This window comes from Cydia strobilella, chromosome 27 (genome assembly GCF_947568885.1).
Source record: "Cydia strobilella chromosome 27, ilCydStro3.1, whole genome shotgun sequence".
NCBI classification, from domain to species: domain Eukaryota; kingdom Metazoa; phylum Arthropoda; class Insecta; order Lepidoptera; family Tortricidae; genus Cydia; species Cydia strobilella.
In genome coordinates this window covers 5,327,761-5,348,566 of record NC_086067.1, presented here as the reverse complement: position 1 = coordinate 5,348,566, position 20,806 = coordinate 5,327,761, and the positions used below count along the sequence as shown (strand labels likewise).

The following is a 20,806-nucleotide window of genomic DNA, read 5'->3' as shown; positions in this document are numbered from 1 at the left end:
ACTGTACACGCGTCATGTATCATAGTGTGCGTAAGTTGCTTAAAAATAGTACTCAGCGGCCGGCAAACGGCCGTCAATCTGCTGTCGCGGGGCGAGGTAATTCGAGTCGGGGCGGGGCGGTGCGTGGCCGTTCTGTATGATAATATTATTACTTATTCTGTGGTTACGTCGTTGTGTGATCTTTCTGTGACCACAGCTGGGGCAACTCAGCTGAAACGTCGGAATTTAAGGTAAAAACAATGAAATTAAATCGCGGTAGACCCGTTCGTATAATTAAATATGTTAGATACTCTGTAACATATATCAAAATAAATCAAATCTTAGTCGGACAGTTGGGTACCTTTCCTTGTAAGACAGAAATAAACTAATTCGTTGTTTATTTTTAAAACTATAAACCACATTTTCACTCACCTTTTGTAATGGAGCTCTACAAAATTTGCAGAATAATATTTGTCAAATTTGAACCATCAGCAGTCTGCGTTTACATATACATAAGTGGTATTTTCTATAAAAAGGGACCTTATTGTCGATGGCGCTTACGCCATTATAAACGATGCTCCGATATAAATACAATGCCGCGCGACGCTGTGCGGCGTAAGCGCCATCGACAATAAGGTTCCTTTTCATAGAAAATGCCCCATATGTGTTATTTATAGGTATGTTTATACGTAACTTACGTTAACAGACAGTTCCATTTCTCCTTGACGCTATAAATCTATTAATCATTAGTAATTATCCATTAACTTTAGCTTCCGTTATACTATATCGTAAATGTTTTAACCACAAGCATAGAGCAATACCTACTACAAGTAAATCGATATCGATAACTAAGTAACCGATATTCGCTGTAGCAACAGTCACCTGCACACGTGTTTGGTCACGTTTTTATCCCGGCGTATAGTTACTAATATTACAATTATAATAGGGATGGGACGCGGGTTTTATTTGTCTATTTATCGATAAAAACATAAACATATTAAAATAAAATTAAAAAATTTTCGTGTTCACAATTTATGTTGAATGTATTTTAGCAATTGTAAAAATAATCATAATCTAAAGTTTATAGGTATTTATTTATGCTAGGCATTTATTTATACGGCATCATACAATAACTAATAAGATATTTTGTAATATTCTAATATTGGTGTGAATTGAACATACATAGGTCTGTTTTTTCTAAGAAACACATTTATTTACATACAAGATATATACAGTGGTACTACGTAAACGAAATTAATAACTAGCTTAAATCTAAAATAGGCCCTTGAGGCATTGTACCAAGGATGCTGGCGGCATTTCCCCGCTGTATCGCAATGCTGATACGTTGTGCGAGAAAGCCGCCAGCTCTTCGGTCACCAGTTACGTCAACCAGACGCTTCGCGATTTCTGCAAACAACTTATGCGCGCTGGGACCCTATGGACCTAGAGTTTCAACTCCAAATGGAACGAAATGATACTCTCTACCGAGGCTCTTATATTTATTACGTTTTAAAATGTCGGCGCTTTCCGCCGCTCCGCCCGCTTTTACATTAGTCCGTTGGAGGTGGGACGGTGCCAGTGTGTCTACGCAGGTAGCATCCCACACCAACATCCGTCCCAAGCTCCAAGGAACCAAGGACATCCCATCGGGCCTCTTGCCATCATCTCTGATAATGCCAGTCGGCTCAAGAAGAGCGGGTACATTGATGGTGGCAAGAGACCGACGGATTATGTCATTAAGCGACGCATGTCTTGAAAAACGGCCGGCACTTTTTTGACAAGATAATCCATGGTGTCCCAGTCGGTCCACGTCCGTGCCACAAGAGCATATGTGTGGCGTACACACCGAAACCCCGAGTCGCAAACCAGTCGCCAGTCTAAGGGAGGCCGGATCCAAGAAAGTACCAGTATTAGGCGAAGGATGGGCATGTAGCCAGTTAAGGTCTGTTTTTTTAGATAAGAAGATGGAGGAAGAGGTATGACTATCTCCAGTGTAGATTAACACTGTTCTTTTTCTTAGTATAAATGTAGCAAAACTAAGACTAAGAGACCGATAATAATTATCTAAGTACTGTAATTATCAAGTAGTTCACAAATAACTTATCTTTATTCGATCAGTCTTCTTTTTGGTTTACCATTCTATATTGTTGGACTTACTTTGTATGTAACTTTTAACCGTGACCTGCGCTATAAAATAAATAGAACACATGCAGTAAACAAATTAACCTTGACATAGTGTTAGTGAGGAAATGATGTTCGATACCTACTATATAAGATGTAAATTATAAAAAAAAACCAAAACTTATTACCGCGTGTAGTGCACGCCCTGATAGTAACCACCATAGCACACAATAAAGATATTATAATATAAAGTGGAACTAAAATATTTCATACCAGACACCATATTGACAAGACTGTCAAATATAATTGTCAAAACAAACTGCATGTTTCTGAATAGTAGTATGGCTTACTTATTAACAGTCTTTTCATAGTAAATAGTTGCTTAGAACATACAATTGTGTGTCTGCCTATAAATCGCTTCACTAGTTATTACGGTGTAAATGCGAAACTATGTATATATTTTTGTACAAACCTGTAATTATTATCATATATAATAGGCATCTATCGACTTTTTCCCTTCGACGCTTGAAACGCATTGGTCATCACTAAATCTTTTGTATACAAAAGTCATTATCGCAATATAGCGACCTAGCGATTGTTTATGTGAGATGGACGGCAGCATGCTGTAAGTGATAAGCAATTAATTAGTCATTCCGTAACAAAGAGCTTTGTTTATCATTGCCACAAAGACCCAGCCGAAATATTATAGAATAGCTGAATTATTATAGTATTCTTGCCGTCTGTTATAGCAGTTTTGGGAGCATCATAGCTCTGCAACAACAACACAGCAGCTCTAAAAAGTGACCTAGTGTAGATTTCTATCACAGACATCCGCCATTTCTTATGCCATAGATGCTTATGCCACAGCGTACCTTGCTGTATTTTGCTTAAATAAAACAATGAAATAACCAGTTAATATATAAATAGAAGTGACCCTGCCTGTAAAGGTAATTCTTAGTTCAAATACCGCTGAAGACCATTATGTGATATTTGTTCCTGACTCATTGATTTGTGTTGTAAGTTTATTTTTTATATAATCTTAACGCTTGAGATACCCGATTATAAATGTTGCTACCTAATCCATAAATTCTCCTATACATATATTATCATTACCATAACCTATGCCATGCTCGGCATTAAACTTCAGACCGAGTGAGGAATGTCGAGATCCGACGCCGCACCAAGGTGCAAGACGTCGGATACGTCATTACCAAACATAAATGGAGCTGGGCGGGACATGTTGCCACTGTTGCCAGACAGAGTGATGGCAGGTGGGCCAAAATGTTAACGGAATGGTGGCCACTTGCAGACGAAAGGAGTGACTGGCGTCCGTTGGCCCGTTGGGTGGACGACATTCGGAAGACTGCGGATCACTTCTGGATGAGATTGGCTCAGGACCGGGATACGTTGCGTACTCGAAGAGAGGCCTATAAAAGGCTGATATGATGATGATGATGATCATCATTACCATATAATTTAATAATAGACTTCTTTGTTTCCTTACGGCATAACACCGTTTCTGACCATCACAGTTTTACGATCGTGTTATCATCGGTAAGAAATGTAACATACACTCATTGATTTAGAACGAAGAGTCCATTCCATACGCACGGACATCCGAAAACACGGTTCATAATGGTTAATAATAAAAAGTAAACAAAGTGAAATACGAATAAAAAAGTGTGTGTGTGTAGTCATTACGCGCGATTGAAGTAAAACTTCTTTGACGATGACGTTTATCGCTATATTGGCACTTTGACGTGTGTCGCGCCTAAAGAAGTTTTACTTAAAAAAATAACCAAATGACTTTTTTCTGACTGTCTAAAGTGTCTTGATTATTTACAATTTAGGTGTAAATAAAAATAGTTATTGTGGAATATATAAGGAAAACAATTTCAATTGTGCTATAAAAATTAAATGCGTCTTTGCTTATGTGATAATAATAATTGTTTAGTTACTTATCTCTTTTTTTTGTTATGAATATTATAAATTGTGAGTAATGTGAGTTGTGATTACTGTTATTAGGTAATAAAGCGTGCTTGTTTCGCTGCTGGTTAAAGCCTAATTAATTCTAATTAAATTGTGCAGTGTTGCATGACATCATTCAAAATGGAATCGCAAGGTGAGTCTTGAGTAGTTTCATTTCAAGCAAACGAGGCAATTGTGTAAAAAACATTATCCTTCCTTCAGGAATGGACAAATGTTTTTGTTTTTTTTATTTATTATTAAAAAGAGGTACATTATTTGTTGTTACTTATCTGCCAAACTGCATAGCAGTGCATGCATGCACGCAGTAGCGCTGCATGTAGTGTTAAACCAAACAGTGGTCATAATGCAATAAAAAACCGACCAAGTGCATATCGAACCACGCACAATGGAGGATTTCGTATCTACAAACTTTTACTTGACGAAACGTCCACCGAATATTTTGAGTAAATTTTTATTATTTTTGTACTTGCCGCAATAGAAATACCTACCCATTATTTACATGTCAACTCTCTCTCTGGTCTTTCCTTCGTGGCTTAGAATCGTGATGATTAGTAGATAAGGGCAAAGCCCCACTGTTGCGTTGCGTCGTCGGAACGCTTTTAACTTTTTGGACGCCAATGACGGATATATCCGCACCGTAGGTCCAACGCCAAACACGGATTAATCCGTCACTGACCACTGAGCAACATATCTGTGACGTGGCGTCCGAGTGATAGCTTTTGCTGACACGGCGTCGAGAAGGGGCGTATATGGGGCTTAAAGCCAGGAAATTAGAAAGCGACATAAGATTAGGCGCGCCGCGCGAAACATGCGACGGAAGATTTCGCGATCGCGCGGGTTTTGCGACAGCTAAAGCCTAGAGTCCCGTTGGCATCCGGATTAGATACGAAAACCATAAAATTGAAGTCTACTCAGGTAAATCTTCTTCATTACGTTTTTGCATGATTACGAATACGATTAAAGTTCGTCAAGGTTCAATACATTTTAATTGTTTAAAAGAACCGTTAAATAGGACCGTTGTTAAACAGTAGGTACTCGTAAATTGTCAGTTCATTGGTTTTGGGCAATAAACTGTCCTAGATGATACAGTTAGCAAATAAACGGCCTCCTAGCCTATAGCATAGGGCGGACACGCTATACATCAAAAATCACTTGCGTTTCTATGTGTGAACGGCACGTCTGTACACGCGTCGCGCGTCATAGTGTAAGTTGCTTAAAAGTAGTACTGAGCGGTCGGCAAACGGCCGTCAATCTGCTGTCGCGGGGCGAGGTAATTCGAGTCGGGGCGGAGCGGTGCGTGGCCGTTCTGTATGATAATACTATTACTTATTCTGTGCCTATAGGGTACGAATCCCGGCAAGGTTAATGTTTGTCTTCACTTCTTCTATGAAGGCTGAGCACATGATTGCAGCGACAGTATCTCGCCGCGAGATAGACTACCCGTCTTTTACTAACTATATGAATTAACGGGGGACGGGTAGTCTATGTCTATGGCAGTAGTCCTCCTATTGTATCTTTCGATGTAATGACTGTTTGTTGCCATAATAAAAAAAAAGACGACAGCCTCAAACGCGATTAAAAACTATTTTCTAATTGTTACAGTTGAATCGCCTAATGAACGAGATCTACGAAACCGTCTCCGCATGCAACATGGATGAGAACAAGCCAGGCAGCTTCCCGACCGAATCATCTGACAGCACCAGCGAAGGTATTTGCTTTTGCTACTTCTTTATTTTCATCATCAACAACTTTCAAATTTTTCTCTATCAGTGGATCATCTTCCATCTTTCTTGAACTGGCGTAATTTTTGACACGACTTCAATTTTTGCTTTCACTTGATCTGTATTTTTCTCTACCTTTTTTGCCCTTTATCTTCCCCATGTCATCATAATAATCTTCTTGATCATCGTTATTGTTAATGCTATCATCAATATTATGAACCTTAGTTTAATATATTCTTTTTGAAATTCCAGATTCAGTAAAACTGACCCGCAACCTCACTGAAAAACGCAAAAACTACGTTCGCCGGGTTTCCTCGCGCGTGGCCTACACAGACCCTAAAAACAGGACCCGGTTTAGACACCAGACCTCAGATTGTTCCTATAAATCTGATACGACCACTGAGGCACCGCGGTACTCTACGTTCCGGTCTTGGAAAAGTTTTAGGTAAGTCAAAAACGATAAAAAAAGAATAAGAAAATCCAAACAAAGTATTTTTTCTAAATTTGTTTTAAAAAATTAATAAATCTATTTATTCAAGACAACATAGGTCCAACACAATTATATTACAATGTAAAAAGCAGAATTAAAAATAAAATAATAAACAGTACTTATAAAATTTTTGAAATATATGAGCGTTCCTGACATTTATGATCAATTTAGAGTTTTGTTAAAATGAGTATTATTCAGGAAAACAGCAGATTCAACTCAGTTATACTCTGGTACCATGTAATTTATTATCTATTGTTATAGGCTAAAATACCTAACACTTTAAATTTAAAAACTTGTAAATAAAAAAATTGCCCTAAATCGTAGTTGCTTGGTAGGGTGCCCAGAAGGCTGGCCGCGTTGCCCCGCTGGATGGCAATGCTGATCCGCCGGGCAAAATATTAGCCAGCCCTCTGGTCACCAGAAGCCTCTATGAGGCGCTTTCCCAGCTCCTCATAGAGGCGACGCGCGGTAGGTCCCCACGGCCCCAGGGTTTCCACCCCAAACGCCGCAAATGTTTTGTTTAATTTATATTGTTTTCACCAAATCTATCACATTTATAAACAATATACCTAGCTAGTTTTTGCACAGGTTTTTAACAAAGTAAATAAAAAACAATATGATTATTCTTTTAAGACTAAGCGTATTTTGTAAATTCCTGAAATCTGAAACTTTCCTAATGGTTTTTATAGGATAATCATTTCTAGCATGACAATAAAGTGAAATCTCTATCTCCTTCTAGGACATCACAAGTTAATGTGAACGACATGGACTGCGAACCCCCAGAGCTTACAGAGAGGGGGGTGGACGACAAAACGGGGTGCGGCGGGGTCGGGCAGAGCGGAGGCCTATTCGACGCGTGTCTGCTCGTCGGCCTCAACTGCATGGCCGGAGAGGCCTATGTCAAGAGCGTGTTCCCTAAACAAGTGAGTTTTTGATATAGGGTTAGCCCAATTGGGGGCATAAGCCAAAAACCACCACTTATTTAATTGTTTTTAGGGTTCCGCACCTAAAGAAAGAAAGAAAGAAAGAAAAGACATTTATTGTAAAAACCTTCTACAAACAGCGCCACTTCAGTAAAGGGTAAAAACGGGACCCTATTACTAAGACTCCGCTGTCCGTCCGTCTGTCTGTCTGTCTGTCTATCACCAGGCTGTATCTCATGAACCGTGATAGCAAGACAGTTGAAATTTGCCGCTATAACAACAAATACTAAAAACATAATAATTTAAATATTTAAGTCGGCCGTTTCTTGCGTAATGGTACGGAACCCTTCGTGCGCGAGTCCTACTCGCACTTGGCCGGTTTTTATTTATGATACAGGGGGCAAACGAGTAAACGGATCACCTGATGGTAAGTGATTACCGCCGCCCATGGACACCCGCAACACCAGAGGGGTTGGAAGTGCGTTTTTTGCCGGGAGCATATTTTTTCAATTTTTTCCTTTAATATAAAATTCGTGTTTAACTCATTGTATTAATCTTGTTGAGATGTACGATGTAAAGTCGTTTGGTTAAAGATATGTTTCTGTTATTCCAGGTTCAGGTGCCCCCACACATAGAAAACCTAGTGTTTCCCGAAACTCTTAGCTCAGCCTGCAAGGAATGGGCGCCTGAAGCGAAATGTGCCCAGTGCTACTCCCTAGTCCTAACTGACGAGAGAGGCGAACGGTCTTATGGGTTAGTAAATAATCCTTTTTAAGGCGGTTCCCTGAGCCAGAAGGCGAAAAATCTCCTTATAGGTTCGTATTTTTCTAAGAGACGTTGATATTCGTAGACGTGGAAAAAATACCTATATGTAGTTCTTGATTATATTATCTTTAATTTATAAGCTTCCGATACACGAATTATGACACTTCGCTCGATACAATTAATACCCAAAGTAACCTCTAACTAGAACTTTTAATCCAACTTTACTCGGTTATTTATAATGTGACAATATAAACAAAAAAAAGAAGAAAAAATAATCTTAACTTAAATAGTAATTTTACCGTTTTCTAAATTCGATATTGTAAAGCAACGTTTTTAAAATAAATAAAAATCGACAAAATTGGATCAAAATTGACACTTGGCGCGCATGGTCTTTCCCGTTCTTTCTTGCGAAATGTGACAGTGATAGCGGCAAACCGATTGAACGGCCTTAACCCCGACGCAAAAAGAGGGTAAAGAGTGTTATATGTTTGACGCCGATGACTGTCTGCCTGTCTGTGGCATCGTAGCTCTCAAATGGATGGAACGATTTTGATGCGGTGGTTCTTAGCTATGTTTAATAGAAATCGATCCAGCAGTTTGTAGTACTAATGTAATACTATGTTCTTGCAATAAATTATTGATTGATTGATTGAAGGGTATCAGCTCTTTTTCAAACTCATGAAAGGCATTTTTTGCATATTTTTTTTTGCATAAAGAGGTCTAGGGTTTTTAAATATTTTAATTTAATAGTTGCCTGTCATTCCGACGTTTCGACGCAGAATTGTCTCCATCTCCACATAACGCCATTATTCATTATGGAAACTCGAAACCTAGATTTCTCCTGAGTGTTTTTGTCTCTATAAACTATCGTACCTATAGGGACCCTTGTACGTTGTAAAATCTACCAAATTGTGATCTAAGTCGAGGATTTGTGGCTTTCCATCAAAGAAGGGTCTTTATGCTTCATGTGTAACAAGGACCCTTCTATCAGAATTTCTGTTGGAATTTCAGATAAAAAGGACCTTATTGCACTTGAATCTTAAGGATAAGGACCCTTCTGTGATGGAAAGCCACATTTAAACTTGACATTAACACATCCTGCCAATAAGCAGGTACTCATTCGCTCGAGTGTATGCTATCTCGATGTCTAAATCGAAAATTTAGGACACAATAACGAATGTCAGAATGCTTGGTTATAATTATTGTATTTTAAATTTCAGTTACTGCCGACGTGTGCTACCAGAGGGCGCCACAGTCTGTCTACCGTTATGCTACTGTATTATAGGGAAATACAGAGCACCTGGATTTTATTATAAGGTATTAAATATATACAAATACATTACAAAGATAAAGAAAATTGAGTAAGTTACTGGATTTTCGATCCGGATCGAAATTGATCTTTTGTGGGATCGGAGTTCAGATAATTCCATATTATTGGATCCGGATTAACAACCCTAACAAGGATAAATATATCGTTTGTCTATTTTCATCTCGAACGCCACTACCATCAACACAATTAATTATTGTTAGTTTTTATCTCGTTATAATAATGTTCACAATCGTCAATACACATATTTCAGGTGCTCCAAGAAATAGAATCTCACCACGGCAGCTCAGACGTGGAAATAAACAGCATACTCCAACAGCTGTTCCACACCGACTTCCCATCGCCAGGAGAAGAGTTAACCATCCACCACGTTCGTCCTACGCGAAGCAGTCTACATATAGAGACGGAAAAGGCAAAAACAATGCCAGATTTCCGGCACACTGTGACTGAGAAGGATATGGCGGCGTTTTATGATTTTGAGGGCATGAAAGAAAATCAGAGGTAAGACTTTGTGTCCGTCTTTTTTTTAAAGTTTCTTTTATATTCTTGTTCTCTGTATAGTTTGCCATTTTTATTTCTAGTCAAATAGTATAGGCCCTAGAACGGAACCCTGTGGGATTCCAGTGCTAAGTATTTAAAACATACTATTTACATATGCTTATGGCAAATATTTTAATTACATTACGGTTTGTAATATTACATTCAAAGGAACACATTAGACTTATCCTTTAATATCCCTTAAAAGCATTTTGTCAAGAATATGTCACACAATGTCAAAAGCCTTAGAAAAATCTATTTGTTCCTTTCGTCCTTAAATTCTAACATAAAGTAGCTGTCTTCTGGGCGAATAAGCGAAATGGGCTGCCTAATTTAGGCAATTATTTAAACAATTTTTTTTTATTTACTGTGATATACAGTCTTTATTTATGATTTTAGGACGCGGACAATAAAACGGCCTCTAGAGCCTCGAGCGGACGAAGACAATGTGTCCATATTATTGGACACCCTGGGCGCCGGTCTGCTGATCAAGGTTTTTGGCTCTCTACTGCTGGAAAGGAAAGTTATCATCATCAGTGACCATTTAAGGTAAGATAAGACTAGTGACTGTGAGCTGCAGCCTGTAGACCTCGCGAGCATAACTTAAAACTGAATACATGAATGGCTTTATGGAGATTTGAATTAATTCTAATTATGTTGTTATTAATATTATCAAAGATAGATATAATTCCGTAATAGATGGATACAGTCTAAGAAAAAAACGTGCCTCGAAAATCACGAAAATTTGATTCTCGATCAGATGGCGCCACTAGTTTTGGCCTACTCTCGTATAGAGGGCGTTGACGGTTTCGTTTGTTATTTATAATTTTAAATCATATCAGTGAAAAAACATGGGACAGAATCATATAAAAATAATTAATGCAAATAAAAAAAACATTTATCCATATTTAAATACATTTAAACGTATTTTTGTAAATCATCATTTTTAGTTTCAAAGTATGTCGATAGATGGCAGTGAATTTACAGTGGTTACAAAATTTACTATGACAGTACCTCTCTATCTTATCATATCCTCATTGATATAATCAATGAGGAGTTATATCTATCTTTGATATAATATAATATTATGATACATGAATGATTTCGCCAAATATAAAAAAAAAACATGTATAGGTCATCACAAAAATGATATAATGGATATTATACTTTTAAGCTGCATGATGCCCAGTTTGGTTTCCGAGCTGGGTTATCGACTGAAACAGCAATTCTTAGTCTCAAGCACACTGTCCGATATTACACCGATAGGAAAACACCGGTTTACGGGTGTTTTCTTGACCTATCTAAAGCCTTTGATATGGTGTCTTACGACCTACTTTGGCATAAGCTGCGTACAGAGACAGACGTCCCGGAGGAGGTAATAGGTATTTTTGATTATTGGTACAACAACCAAACGAATGTTGTCAAGTGGGGCAACGTTTTTTCTGATGAGTACAGGTTGAGGTGCGGGGTGAGACAGGGTGGGTTAACCTCTCCGCGTCTCTTCAACCTGTACATTAATGCGCTCATAGAGAGTCTCAGTAGTACCAGGGTTGGTTGCGCTATTGCCGGGGATATGGTAAACAATATTAGTTACGCGGACGATATGGTGCTGCTGGGGCCCTCTGTTTGTGCAGTCAGAAAACTTCTGAGCATGTGTGAGGAGTATGCCGTGGCTCACGGACTCAGGTACAATGTGGCTAAGAGTGAGATTCTAGTTTTCCAGCCGCGCGAGCATAAGGTGGATAGGGTACCGGAAATCTTGCTGTATGGTATACCTCTAAACAGAACCAAGAAATTCAAGTACCTGGGTCATTGGGTCACGGAGTGCCTCTCGGACGATCCAGACATTGAGAGGGAGCGCAGGGCGTTGGCTGTCAGGGGTAACATGGTGGCGCGCAGGTTTGCACGTTGTTCAAGGGACGTTAAGATAACCCTATTTAAGGCATATTGCCAGTCCTTGTACACGTGCAGCCTGTGGGTCAACCATACTCAGAAGGCAATCAGCGCCTTGCGCGTTCTGTATAATAACATACTGAGGATGCTGTTGGGTCTTCCCAGGTACTGTAGCGCTTCTGGGATGTTTGCGGTTTCACAAATAGATGGCTTCCAAGCCATAATCCGGAAACGAACAGCTTCCATTATGCGCCGAGTGCGTGGGAGCTCCAACAGCATCCTGACTCTGGTGGCAGACAGGCTAGATTGTCCGATAGCTGGACACTGGCATAGTCTGCATGTTAATATTCAAACTTAATTTTAGCGTTGACATTTAAATTTATTTTTGACTGCGCATAATGAATTACTATTAATTTTTAATCTTAATTTTAGTATTATTATTATTATTTTTTAATCAGAATTTAATTAATCTATTATTATTAGTACCAGTATCCATTATTATGATCAATCTATTAAATTTAAATGTCAAGATTTATTTATTATTAATTTTAACATAATTTTAATTTTAATAATTTTAATTTTATAATTTTATTTTAATTCTTATTATAATTGCAACTGTTATCTTATTGTGTTATGCTTATTATGTATATGGACCAATGTTGTCTGCAATAAATGATAAATAATAATTTAATTTTAATGTTACTTAATTATTATAGATTTCAACTAAAAGTTGTTATTTCAAAACTAATTTCTTTAAAAATAATTTCTTTTTTTTTTAGGTACTGCTATTAAAGTTTCCAATTTAGTTTTTTTGCACCGCCTAATTGGTTGAATCTAGAGTTTCAATTCTCCACTACCTGAAGGTTTTCAGGTCGCTCTCTAGCGATAAGCCCGCCTTTTGTTTTCCTCTGTCTTTATGTAAAGCCTGACCAGTAATATATGATCATTGTCAAGAGGGCGCTGTTGTTGTGCATGTATAGGGTGACAGTTCAGTATAGTATGAAAAGATAAGTTCCAGTGAAATTCCGCAACATGGCGCGTGATCATATATTCCTGGTCAGGCTTTATTATGTTTGTTTCCTTGTTTTATTTTGAGTTTGTGCAATAAAGAGGATTTGTAATGTATTGTATCTTCCAGTCTGCTCTCGTCATGCCTCGAAGCCCTCCAAACCTCCTTGTACCCCTTCGTGTGGCAGCAGCCCCTCATCTCGGCCATACCGGCCGAAATACAGAGGGACGTTTTAGAAGCACCCCTGCCTATGTTAGCGGGGCTACTCAAGACGGGAGACTTGGATACTAGCGGAGTTCTTTTTGAAGAGGTAAATACATAATAATAGGATTACAATAAATACGGAGGGGCAGTTTAGACGGGAAACTTGGATACTATGGGAGTTCTTTTTGAAGAGGTAAATACATAATAATAGGATTACAATAAATACAGGGGCGGTTTAGACGGGAAACTTGGATACTATGGGAGTTCTTTTTGAAGAGGTAAATACATAATAATAGGATTACAATAAATACGGAGGGGCAGTTTAGACGGGAAACTTGGATACTAGTGTAGTTCTTTTTGAAGAGGTAAATAGATAATTATAGAATTAAAATAAATACAGAGGGGGCGGTTTGAACCCGCGACTTCCGGATTGAAAGTCGCACGCTCTTACCGCTAGGCCACCAGCGCTTATGTGTGCGCGGAGTGATGTTTGATTACATTTCGTGACACTTTATTTTCACTATGTTCTTTTATTGTATGTCTATTGTCTGTGTGTTTACGGAATAAACACTATTCTATTCTATTCTATAATATTTATTTATTTTGATAAACAAATGGAATGATCTCTCGAATCTCGAATGGATCTGATTTCTTATGTATGTATATGTATCTTTATATGTATTTTTTTTTACTTATATATGTATGTATTATTTATATTACTTGTATTTGTTTAGTTGTATGAGTTGTGTAAAACTACCTACTTTGTTTTGTAATTATCTACTTTGCCCGAAGGTTGACTGGTAGAGAATGCCTTGTCGCATTAAGTCCGCCTTTTGTACATTTATATCTTCTTTTGTGCAATAAAGATTAAATAAATAAATGATTTCAATAAGAACTGAAAGCGCTGGTGGCCTAGCGGTAAGAGCTTGCGACTTTCAATCCGGAGGTCGCGGGTTCAAACCCCCGGCTCGTACCAATGAGTTTTTCGGAACTTATGTACGAAATATCATTTGATATTTATACCAGTCGCTTTTCGGTGAAGGAAAACATCGTGAGGAAACCGGACTAATCCTAACAAGGCCTAGTTTCCCCCTCTGGGTTGGAAGGTCAGATGGCAATCGCTTTCGTAAAAACTAGTGCCTACGTCAATTCTTAGGATTAGTTTTCAAGCGGACCCCAGGCTCCCATGAGCCGTGGCAAAATGCCGGGATAACGCGAGGAAGATGATGATGATTTCAATAAGAACTGACAAATCAGCAAAATAAACACCTTTTTTTCTTACAGGGCATGCTGATAGACCTAACCCAGCAATCCAAAGTGATATTCTACCAAGGCGACGAGTCCACAATCTTACCAACATACAGCTACAAATCTCTAAAAACTACTATCCAAATGGAAACCAGACAAAAAGACAAACAGGACACTAAGACCAGAAATGTGATGATATCTGAGGCTTTCCTGAGATTTTTCGTTGATGTTTTGGGAGGGTACGAGAAGTGCTTTAAGGAGGGGGTGAAAGGGGATGGAGAGATGGGGAACTGTGGGGTTATTTTTGATGTGAGTTTTTTTTTGTAATATTATTATTAACCCCTAAGTAAGATAACTGAGAAAACGCACGAGATTTCATACAAAATGTATGAAGTTGAAATTTTTTACGTCTTGTTTTTTGACATTTCAAAGTGCTGAGACTCGTGGCATAATAATGAATTATAGTTTAATAATAAGTTGCATAATTGATATTATATCCACCCCTTGAACCGTTTGGACGCCAATGACGGATATATCGGCACCGCAGGTCCAACGCCAAAGACGGATTAATCGGTCAAGGACCACAGAGCAACATAGACCCATGTTATTGCATGTGCATAAAGTTCAATTTTAGATTTGACATTTCGGTGACGTGGCGTCAGAGTGATAGCTTTTGTGTTTGACACGGCGTCGAAAAGGTTAAAGCTTGTTAAATTATAAAAAAAATCGAATCTAATTTCCCGGATCTAACTGAAGTACATTAGATCCGGGAAATTAGATAATGGAATCAAAGATAGATATAACTCCGTAATAGATGGATACAGTCTAAGGAAAAAACGTGCCTCGAAAATCAAGAAAATTTGATTCTCGTTCAGAGGGCGCTACTAGCTTTGGCCTACTGTCGTATAGATGGCGTTGAAGGTTTCGTTTGTTATTTAACAATTTTAACGCATATCAGTGAAAGAACATGGGTCAAAATCATAAAAATAATTAATGCAATTGTTTATCCATATTTAAATACATTTTATCGTATTTTTATAAATCTTCATTTTTAGTTTTAAAGTGTGTCGACAGATGGCAGTGAATTTACTGTGGTTACAAAATTTACTATGACAGTACCGCTCTAGTATAAGTTACTCTATGATGGAATATTAGTGATCATATTTAATGTTTTCATTTTTCTTTTACAGAAAGAGTCCTTCATAAAAAACGCGCCATCAAAACAGAACCAATACTTCCTAGAATGGTTCACGGAAACCGCCATGTTCAACCACTTCATACAAAACATGGCGGCCATACATACAAACAAACAAAACAACAACGTACCGTTAGTCGACACGCCTTTACCTAATTTCTATGAGTTATTCGAAGAAAGAGTCCGCAGTAGGGGAAGGATGGAAAAGATGGACGGTAAGGGATATTATAAAACGGCTATGAACAAAAAAGTTAGGTTATTGAAAACAAAATTGAGGGAGTTAGTTAATTAGTTTTTAGTTTTTATGATAAGTTATTGGAAAAAAACCGGCCAAGTGCGAGTCGGACTCGTACACCGAGGTTTCCGTACTTTTTAGTATTTGTTGTTATAGCGGCAACAGAAATACATCATCTGTGAAAATTTCAACTGTCAAGCTATCACTGTTCATGAGACACAGCCTGGTGACAGACGGACAGCGGAGTCTTAGTAATAGGGTCCCGTTTTTACCCTTTGGGTACGGAACCCTAAGAACATGTTGTCATAATACACAACATGTCACAGCTCACACACATCATCACACACACACAGCACACACACATTTCACAGCTGTTGGATCTCCAAATAAATAAAATAAATAAATAAAATAATATGTCAACACCAACTACTGGGGACTAGGAACATTTTTTTTTTATTAATTCAAAAAATTTACACAGCATTACAGCGAACTAATACACTGAGAAATTTATAATAGAAAGTATTTATACATATACGACACAGGCTCACCACAATCTGAGTGTCTATCGTGGAACAAGAAAATTTCTTTATCTAACATCAGAGATGCACTCTGCAAGACTTGCATATTCGAGCGATAAAGAGGCAGATAGCGAATTAGCCTCATGCATGAAGTTTATATTTGAACGAAATATGTTTTATTCGGATGTTTGTTACCGTTATATCATGTTACAAATGCATTTCCGTTTTTAAATTACCATTTAATTACTTAAAATTATAAATAAAAAGTACAAAAATTTGCCCGCGAAAAGCTAGTGAGCGAAACGCTCGAAACGCCACGTGACGTCACGCGTTCGACAGATTAGTGTCATTAGTAGCAAACGTCAGTTGGGCCGCCCAACGTGTGACGTCATCACGCTCTGTCGAATTCGCGCCAAAAATTATGAGCGTTTCAACCGCTCAAAAATTTTTAACATTTTAATTATTTTTTAATAAAATAATGTTAAGGTTTACAAAAGTATTTTTATCATTTCCGGTGTTCCAACTATATAAATTATGAATCCAAAAATAAAAATAAATTCATGCATGGAGCTAATTTTCGGATTCGCGTTTCCCGGTAGGTCCTCTGTAAACAAACCGCCTTGATGCATCAATGTCATATTTTATTATCTCTGAAAACTTGTAAAAAACCTAGGTACAGTATGTATGTTACTCTATGGTTTACTAAAAAAGCTTGTCCTGCACTCTGGTGGCGGAACATTGCAGTAATATCCCCTATTAGTAACTTGTAAAGTAGCATAGTTGCGCGAGAGAAACGGCAAACAAATCGCCGCTATACTTACTCAACCTCGTATCTGCAACACTCATTTGATGACAAAAACACCCGTATTCCGAATGAAAGAAAAGCGACATTTCCATCAAATGATTGTTGCAGATATGAGGTTGAGTAAGTATAGCGACAAATACTGTTATGTGTGATTGGGCAATAGCATCCGTACATGAATAATTGGTTGATACAATTTTGATGTTAGCAAAGATAGATATAACTCCGTAATAGATGGATACAGTCTAAGGAAAAAACGTGCCTCGAAAATCAAGAAAATTTGATTCTCGTTCAGAGGGCGCTACTAGCTTTAGCCAACTGTCGTATAGATGGCGTTGGCGGTTTCGTTTGTTATTTAACAATTTTAACGCATATCAGTGAAAGAACGGGTCAAAATCATAAAAATAATTAAGTAATGCAAATAAAAAAAATCATTTATCCATATTTAAATACATTTTACCGTATTTTTATGAAACTTCATTTTTAGTTTAGAAGTGTGTCGACAGATGGCAGTGAATTTACTGGAGTTACAAAATTTACTATGACAGTACCACTCTAGGATAAGTTACTCTATGATGTTAGTCTCATAGCAGGTTTTAATGTATTTGTAGCACTTTTCACACAAAGTTTTCTCTTATTTTGCATCAGCATGCAAAATGCAATTAAAAGACATTAAATTATTATAAATTATAATAGTAACGCAAAATATTTTTTTGCAAAATGTTTAGAAATCTTTGATGTCTTGAACTCTTCTGTCTATTTTAACTTGAAATGTATAGAATATAACTCGAAACAATCAATTATTTCTAACAATGAATTTCTTTGACAATATTATATACTAAATAATACATGACGACTAATCCCTTTGACATGCTTGTAACCAAAATACTGCTTATGGTAGTCGACATATGTGCCATTCTCAACCAAAAGGGTACTTATTCTCGGTTGTTAATAAGGCGCTATTTCCATATAGCTTCAATTTGAAATCAACCTTATCGACAAGCGACAATGTGGTACCATTTGGTTGAAAACGTCACATATATCGTCAAGTAGCGGATTTATCAGTACCGCTACTTGACACTAGATGTCTCTAGTGTCGCGACAAACGAAAAGTGTATTGCTCGACCATAGGGAATATTACGCGAATCTCTGCGTAGGGGGCGCCATTACCACAAACTGAGGGTCTATCGCGAAACAAGAAAATGGAAAATTTAGTTGTCTAACATCTCTGTCACTCTTGCATATTCGAGCGATAAAGAGGCAGATAGCGAAATTTCGGATTCGCGTTTTCCGGTAGATCCTCTGTAAACAAACCGCCTTGATGCATCAGTGTCATATTTTATTATCTCTGAAAACTTGTCAAAATCCTGTTAAAGGCACAGTATGTATAAGTTACTCTATGGTTTATCAAAAAGGCTAGTGCTGCACTCCGGTGGCAGAACATTGCAGTAATATCCCCTATTCACAACTAATATTACAAGCGAAAGGAGTTGAAAATAGAGTTCCGGTTATAAATAAGCAGTATTTTGGTTACAAGTATGTCAAGACTGTCAAGAGGATAGGTCGTGTATGTTTAGTCTATGACAATATTAAGCATAAGTACGCAACGAAATCTCAGTTTAAATAAGAATATCACTTTTAATAAGAAGTTGTTGATTGTGTGATGAAGACAGTAGAACGGTGGGGACAGATGGAAATACACCAAATAATATTAAGTCAATAAATAAAAATGGGTACAATACAAATCCTCTTCATTGCACAACCTCGGAATAATACAATTCCAATAATACATTTTCGAAGTACTAAAAATAAAGAATGTGCCTTCCCATCCAAATTTTTTATCTATTCTCATTTTATCAGGCGTTACTAGCATTCTATCTATTGTCTTTATCGCGTGATAAATCTGACACCGCCTTCCACGTGATATTTCACCTGTCGCTTTCGCACTTTACTAAATAGAGAGTGACGGATAATACATGGATGTTTGTCGCATTATCTATTACAGAAGCAGAATACATGGCATTTGGTTCTTGATAAAAAGTTTGAGGCTTTTTTTACAGTTAAATTAAGTTATATCGACAAGCGTGATTGTTGTATAAATGGGGTATTTTCTATGAAAAGGGACCTTATTGTCGATGGCGCTTGCGCCGCACAGCGTCGCGCGGCATTGTATTTATATCGGGGCATCGTTAATAATGGCGTAAGCGCCATCGACAATAAGGTCCCTTTTTATAGAAAATACCAGAAATGAATTGTTATTGTTATTTAATTGGAAATTGTATTACTAAGATCGATTACAAAAAATAAATATGAAACTTTATCAAGAGTCCCCGGCAAGCTCGGTTCTCCATACAAACGTAGTCACGCTCTCATTTTAAAACTACTAGCTAGTTTGCTCTGAAACTTTGTACTTACAATAGGATAAGGTATATCTATGTCTGTAATTGGTTTATGTAGCTTCAGATACCATAGTTAAGAAAATACAGCGAATTTAAGTTTTTCATATAAAACTTGTTTTTGCTTTATTTCATTTTATTTATATACTTGAGCTATATAAACTAATTACAGACCTAGATATACCTTATCTATATACCTTAATTACCTTATAAATACAACAAAATTAAATTTATATACAATGTGTTTATTTTTTTTTTAAATTTAGTGATGTGACAACCAATAATTCTTAACTGATATTTTCCTATCCTGAGAATTAGTTAATATGTATTTTAAACATTGGTCACTTTTTGTGTTCGATCTTAGTATTTTCATGAGTTTCATGACATTTTTTTAAATAAATCGTATTTTTGTCACGTTAATTGAGTATATACAGGGTGGCTAAAAAATAAGTGCATTACCGTTGCCAGGGTGTTTTTGGGATTATACTGAACAACTTTTACTATGGGACCAACCCCGAAATCGCGAAAAAAAATTTGGCTGTTTTATACATTTTGGCTGGTCCATTTTCTATGGGAGGGTAAATTTTTTTATCGCGATTTCGTGGTTAGTACGTAAAAGATGCTCAGTAAAATCCCAAAACCTCCCTAGCAACGGGAATGCACTTATTTTTTAGCCACCGTATATATACAATAGTTTTACATACACATATCATACAAGCCTTAGAGATGTGCCTGATTTTGTATATTATTTTATATCTTAGTTATGTAAAACGTATGATAATTATTAGTTTTAATGCAATAAAATAATATTGTAAAGTAATTTCTTTGTTTCATTTTGAACCTAGATTTAGCATTATGTTACTTTAGTTTCATCGCACCTTTATTGGCGCGACAATATCTCGCCGCGAGATAGACTACCCGTCTTTTACTGACTGTATGAATTAAAGAGGGACGGGTAATCTATGTCGCGGCGAGATACTGTCGCGCCAATCATGTGCTAGCCCGGATGCTAAGCATCGCGGCGCAACGCTTGCGGAGCGTGGCGTGGAAACTATCCATGCTTGCGGAGCGTGGTGTGGAAACCATCCATGCTTGCGGAGCGTGGTGTGGAAACCATCCATGCTTGCGGAGCGTGGTGTGGAAACCATCCATGCTTGCGGAGCGTGGTGTGGAAACCATCCATGCTTGCGGAGCGTGGTGTGGAAATCATCCATGCTTGCGGAGCGTGGCATGGAAACCATCCATGCTTGCGGAGCGTGGCGTGGAAACCATCCATGCTTGCGGAGCGTGGCGTGGAAACCATCCATGCTTGCGGAGCGTTGCGTGAAAACCATCCACGCTCGCGTCCGCAAACATTCCGGACGCGCTACAGTGTCGCGGCAGCCGCAACAGAACCCTGAAAGCATCGTTATAATGGATTCTCAGAGCTATAGTACCTACCTAATAATAACTCA

At 37.7% G+C, this 20,806-nt stretch overlaps 1 protein-coding gene across 1 annotated transcript in view; it reads left to right on the top strand.

Moving 5' to 3' along the window:
* Nucleotides 1-20,173, top strand: part of LOC134753498 (uncharacterized) — a 62,059-nt gene extending 41,886 nt beyond the window's left edge. The window contains exons 3-12 of the mRNA XM_063689385.1: nucleotides 5,692-5,797; nucleotides 6,063-6,255; nucleotides 7,040-7,223; nucleotides 7,837-7,976; nucleotides 9,209-9,305; nucleotides 9,569-9,816; nucleotides 10,252-10,401; nucleotides 12,884-13,064; nucleotides 14,243-14,515; nucleotides 15,397-20,173. Coding sequence (XP_063545455.1) covers nucleotides 5,692-5,797; nucleotides 6,063-6,255; nucleotides 7,040-7,223; nucleotides 7,837-7,976; nucleotides 9,209-9,305; nucleotides 9,569-9,816; nucleotides 10,252-10,401; nucleotides 12,884-13,064; nucleotides 14,243-14,515; nucleotides 15,397-15,693 — 1,869 coding nt within the window. The 3' untranslated portion in view covers nucleotides 15,694-20,173. The remainder of the gene's footprint in view (nucleotides 1-5,691; nucleotides 5,798-6,062; nucleotides 6,256-7,039; nucleotides 7,224-7,836; nucleotides 7,977-9,208; nucleotides 9,306-9,568; nucleotides 9,817-10,251; nucleotides 10,402-12,883; nucleotides 13,065-14,242; nucleotides 14,516-15,396) is intronic.
* The last annotated feature ends 633 nt before the right edge of the window (nucleotides 20,174-20,806 follow it).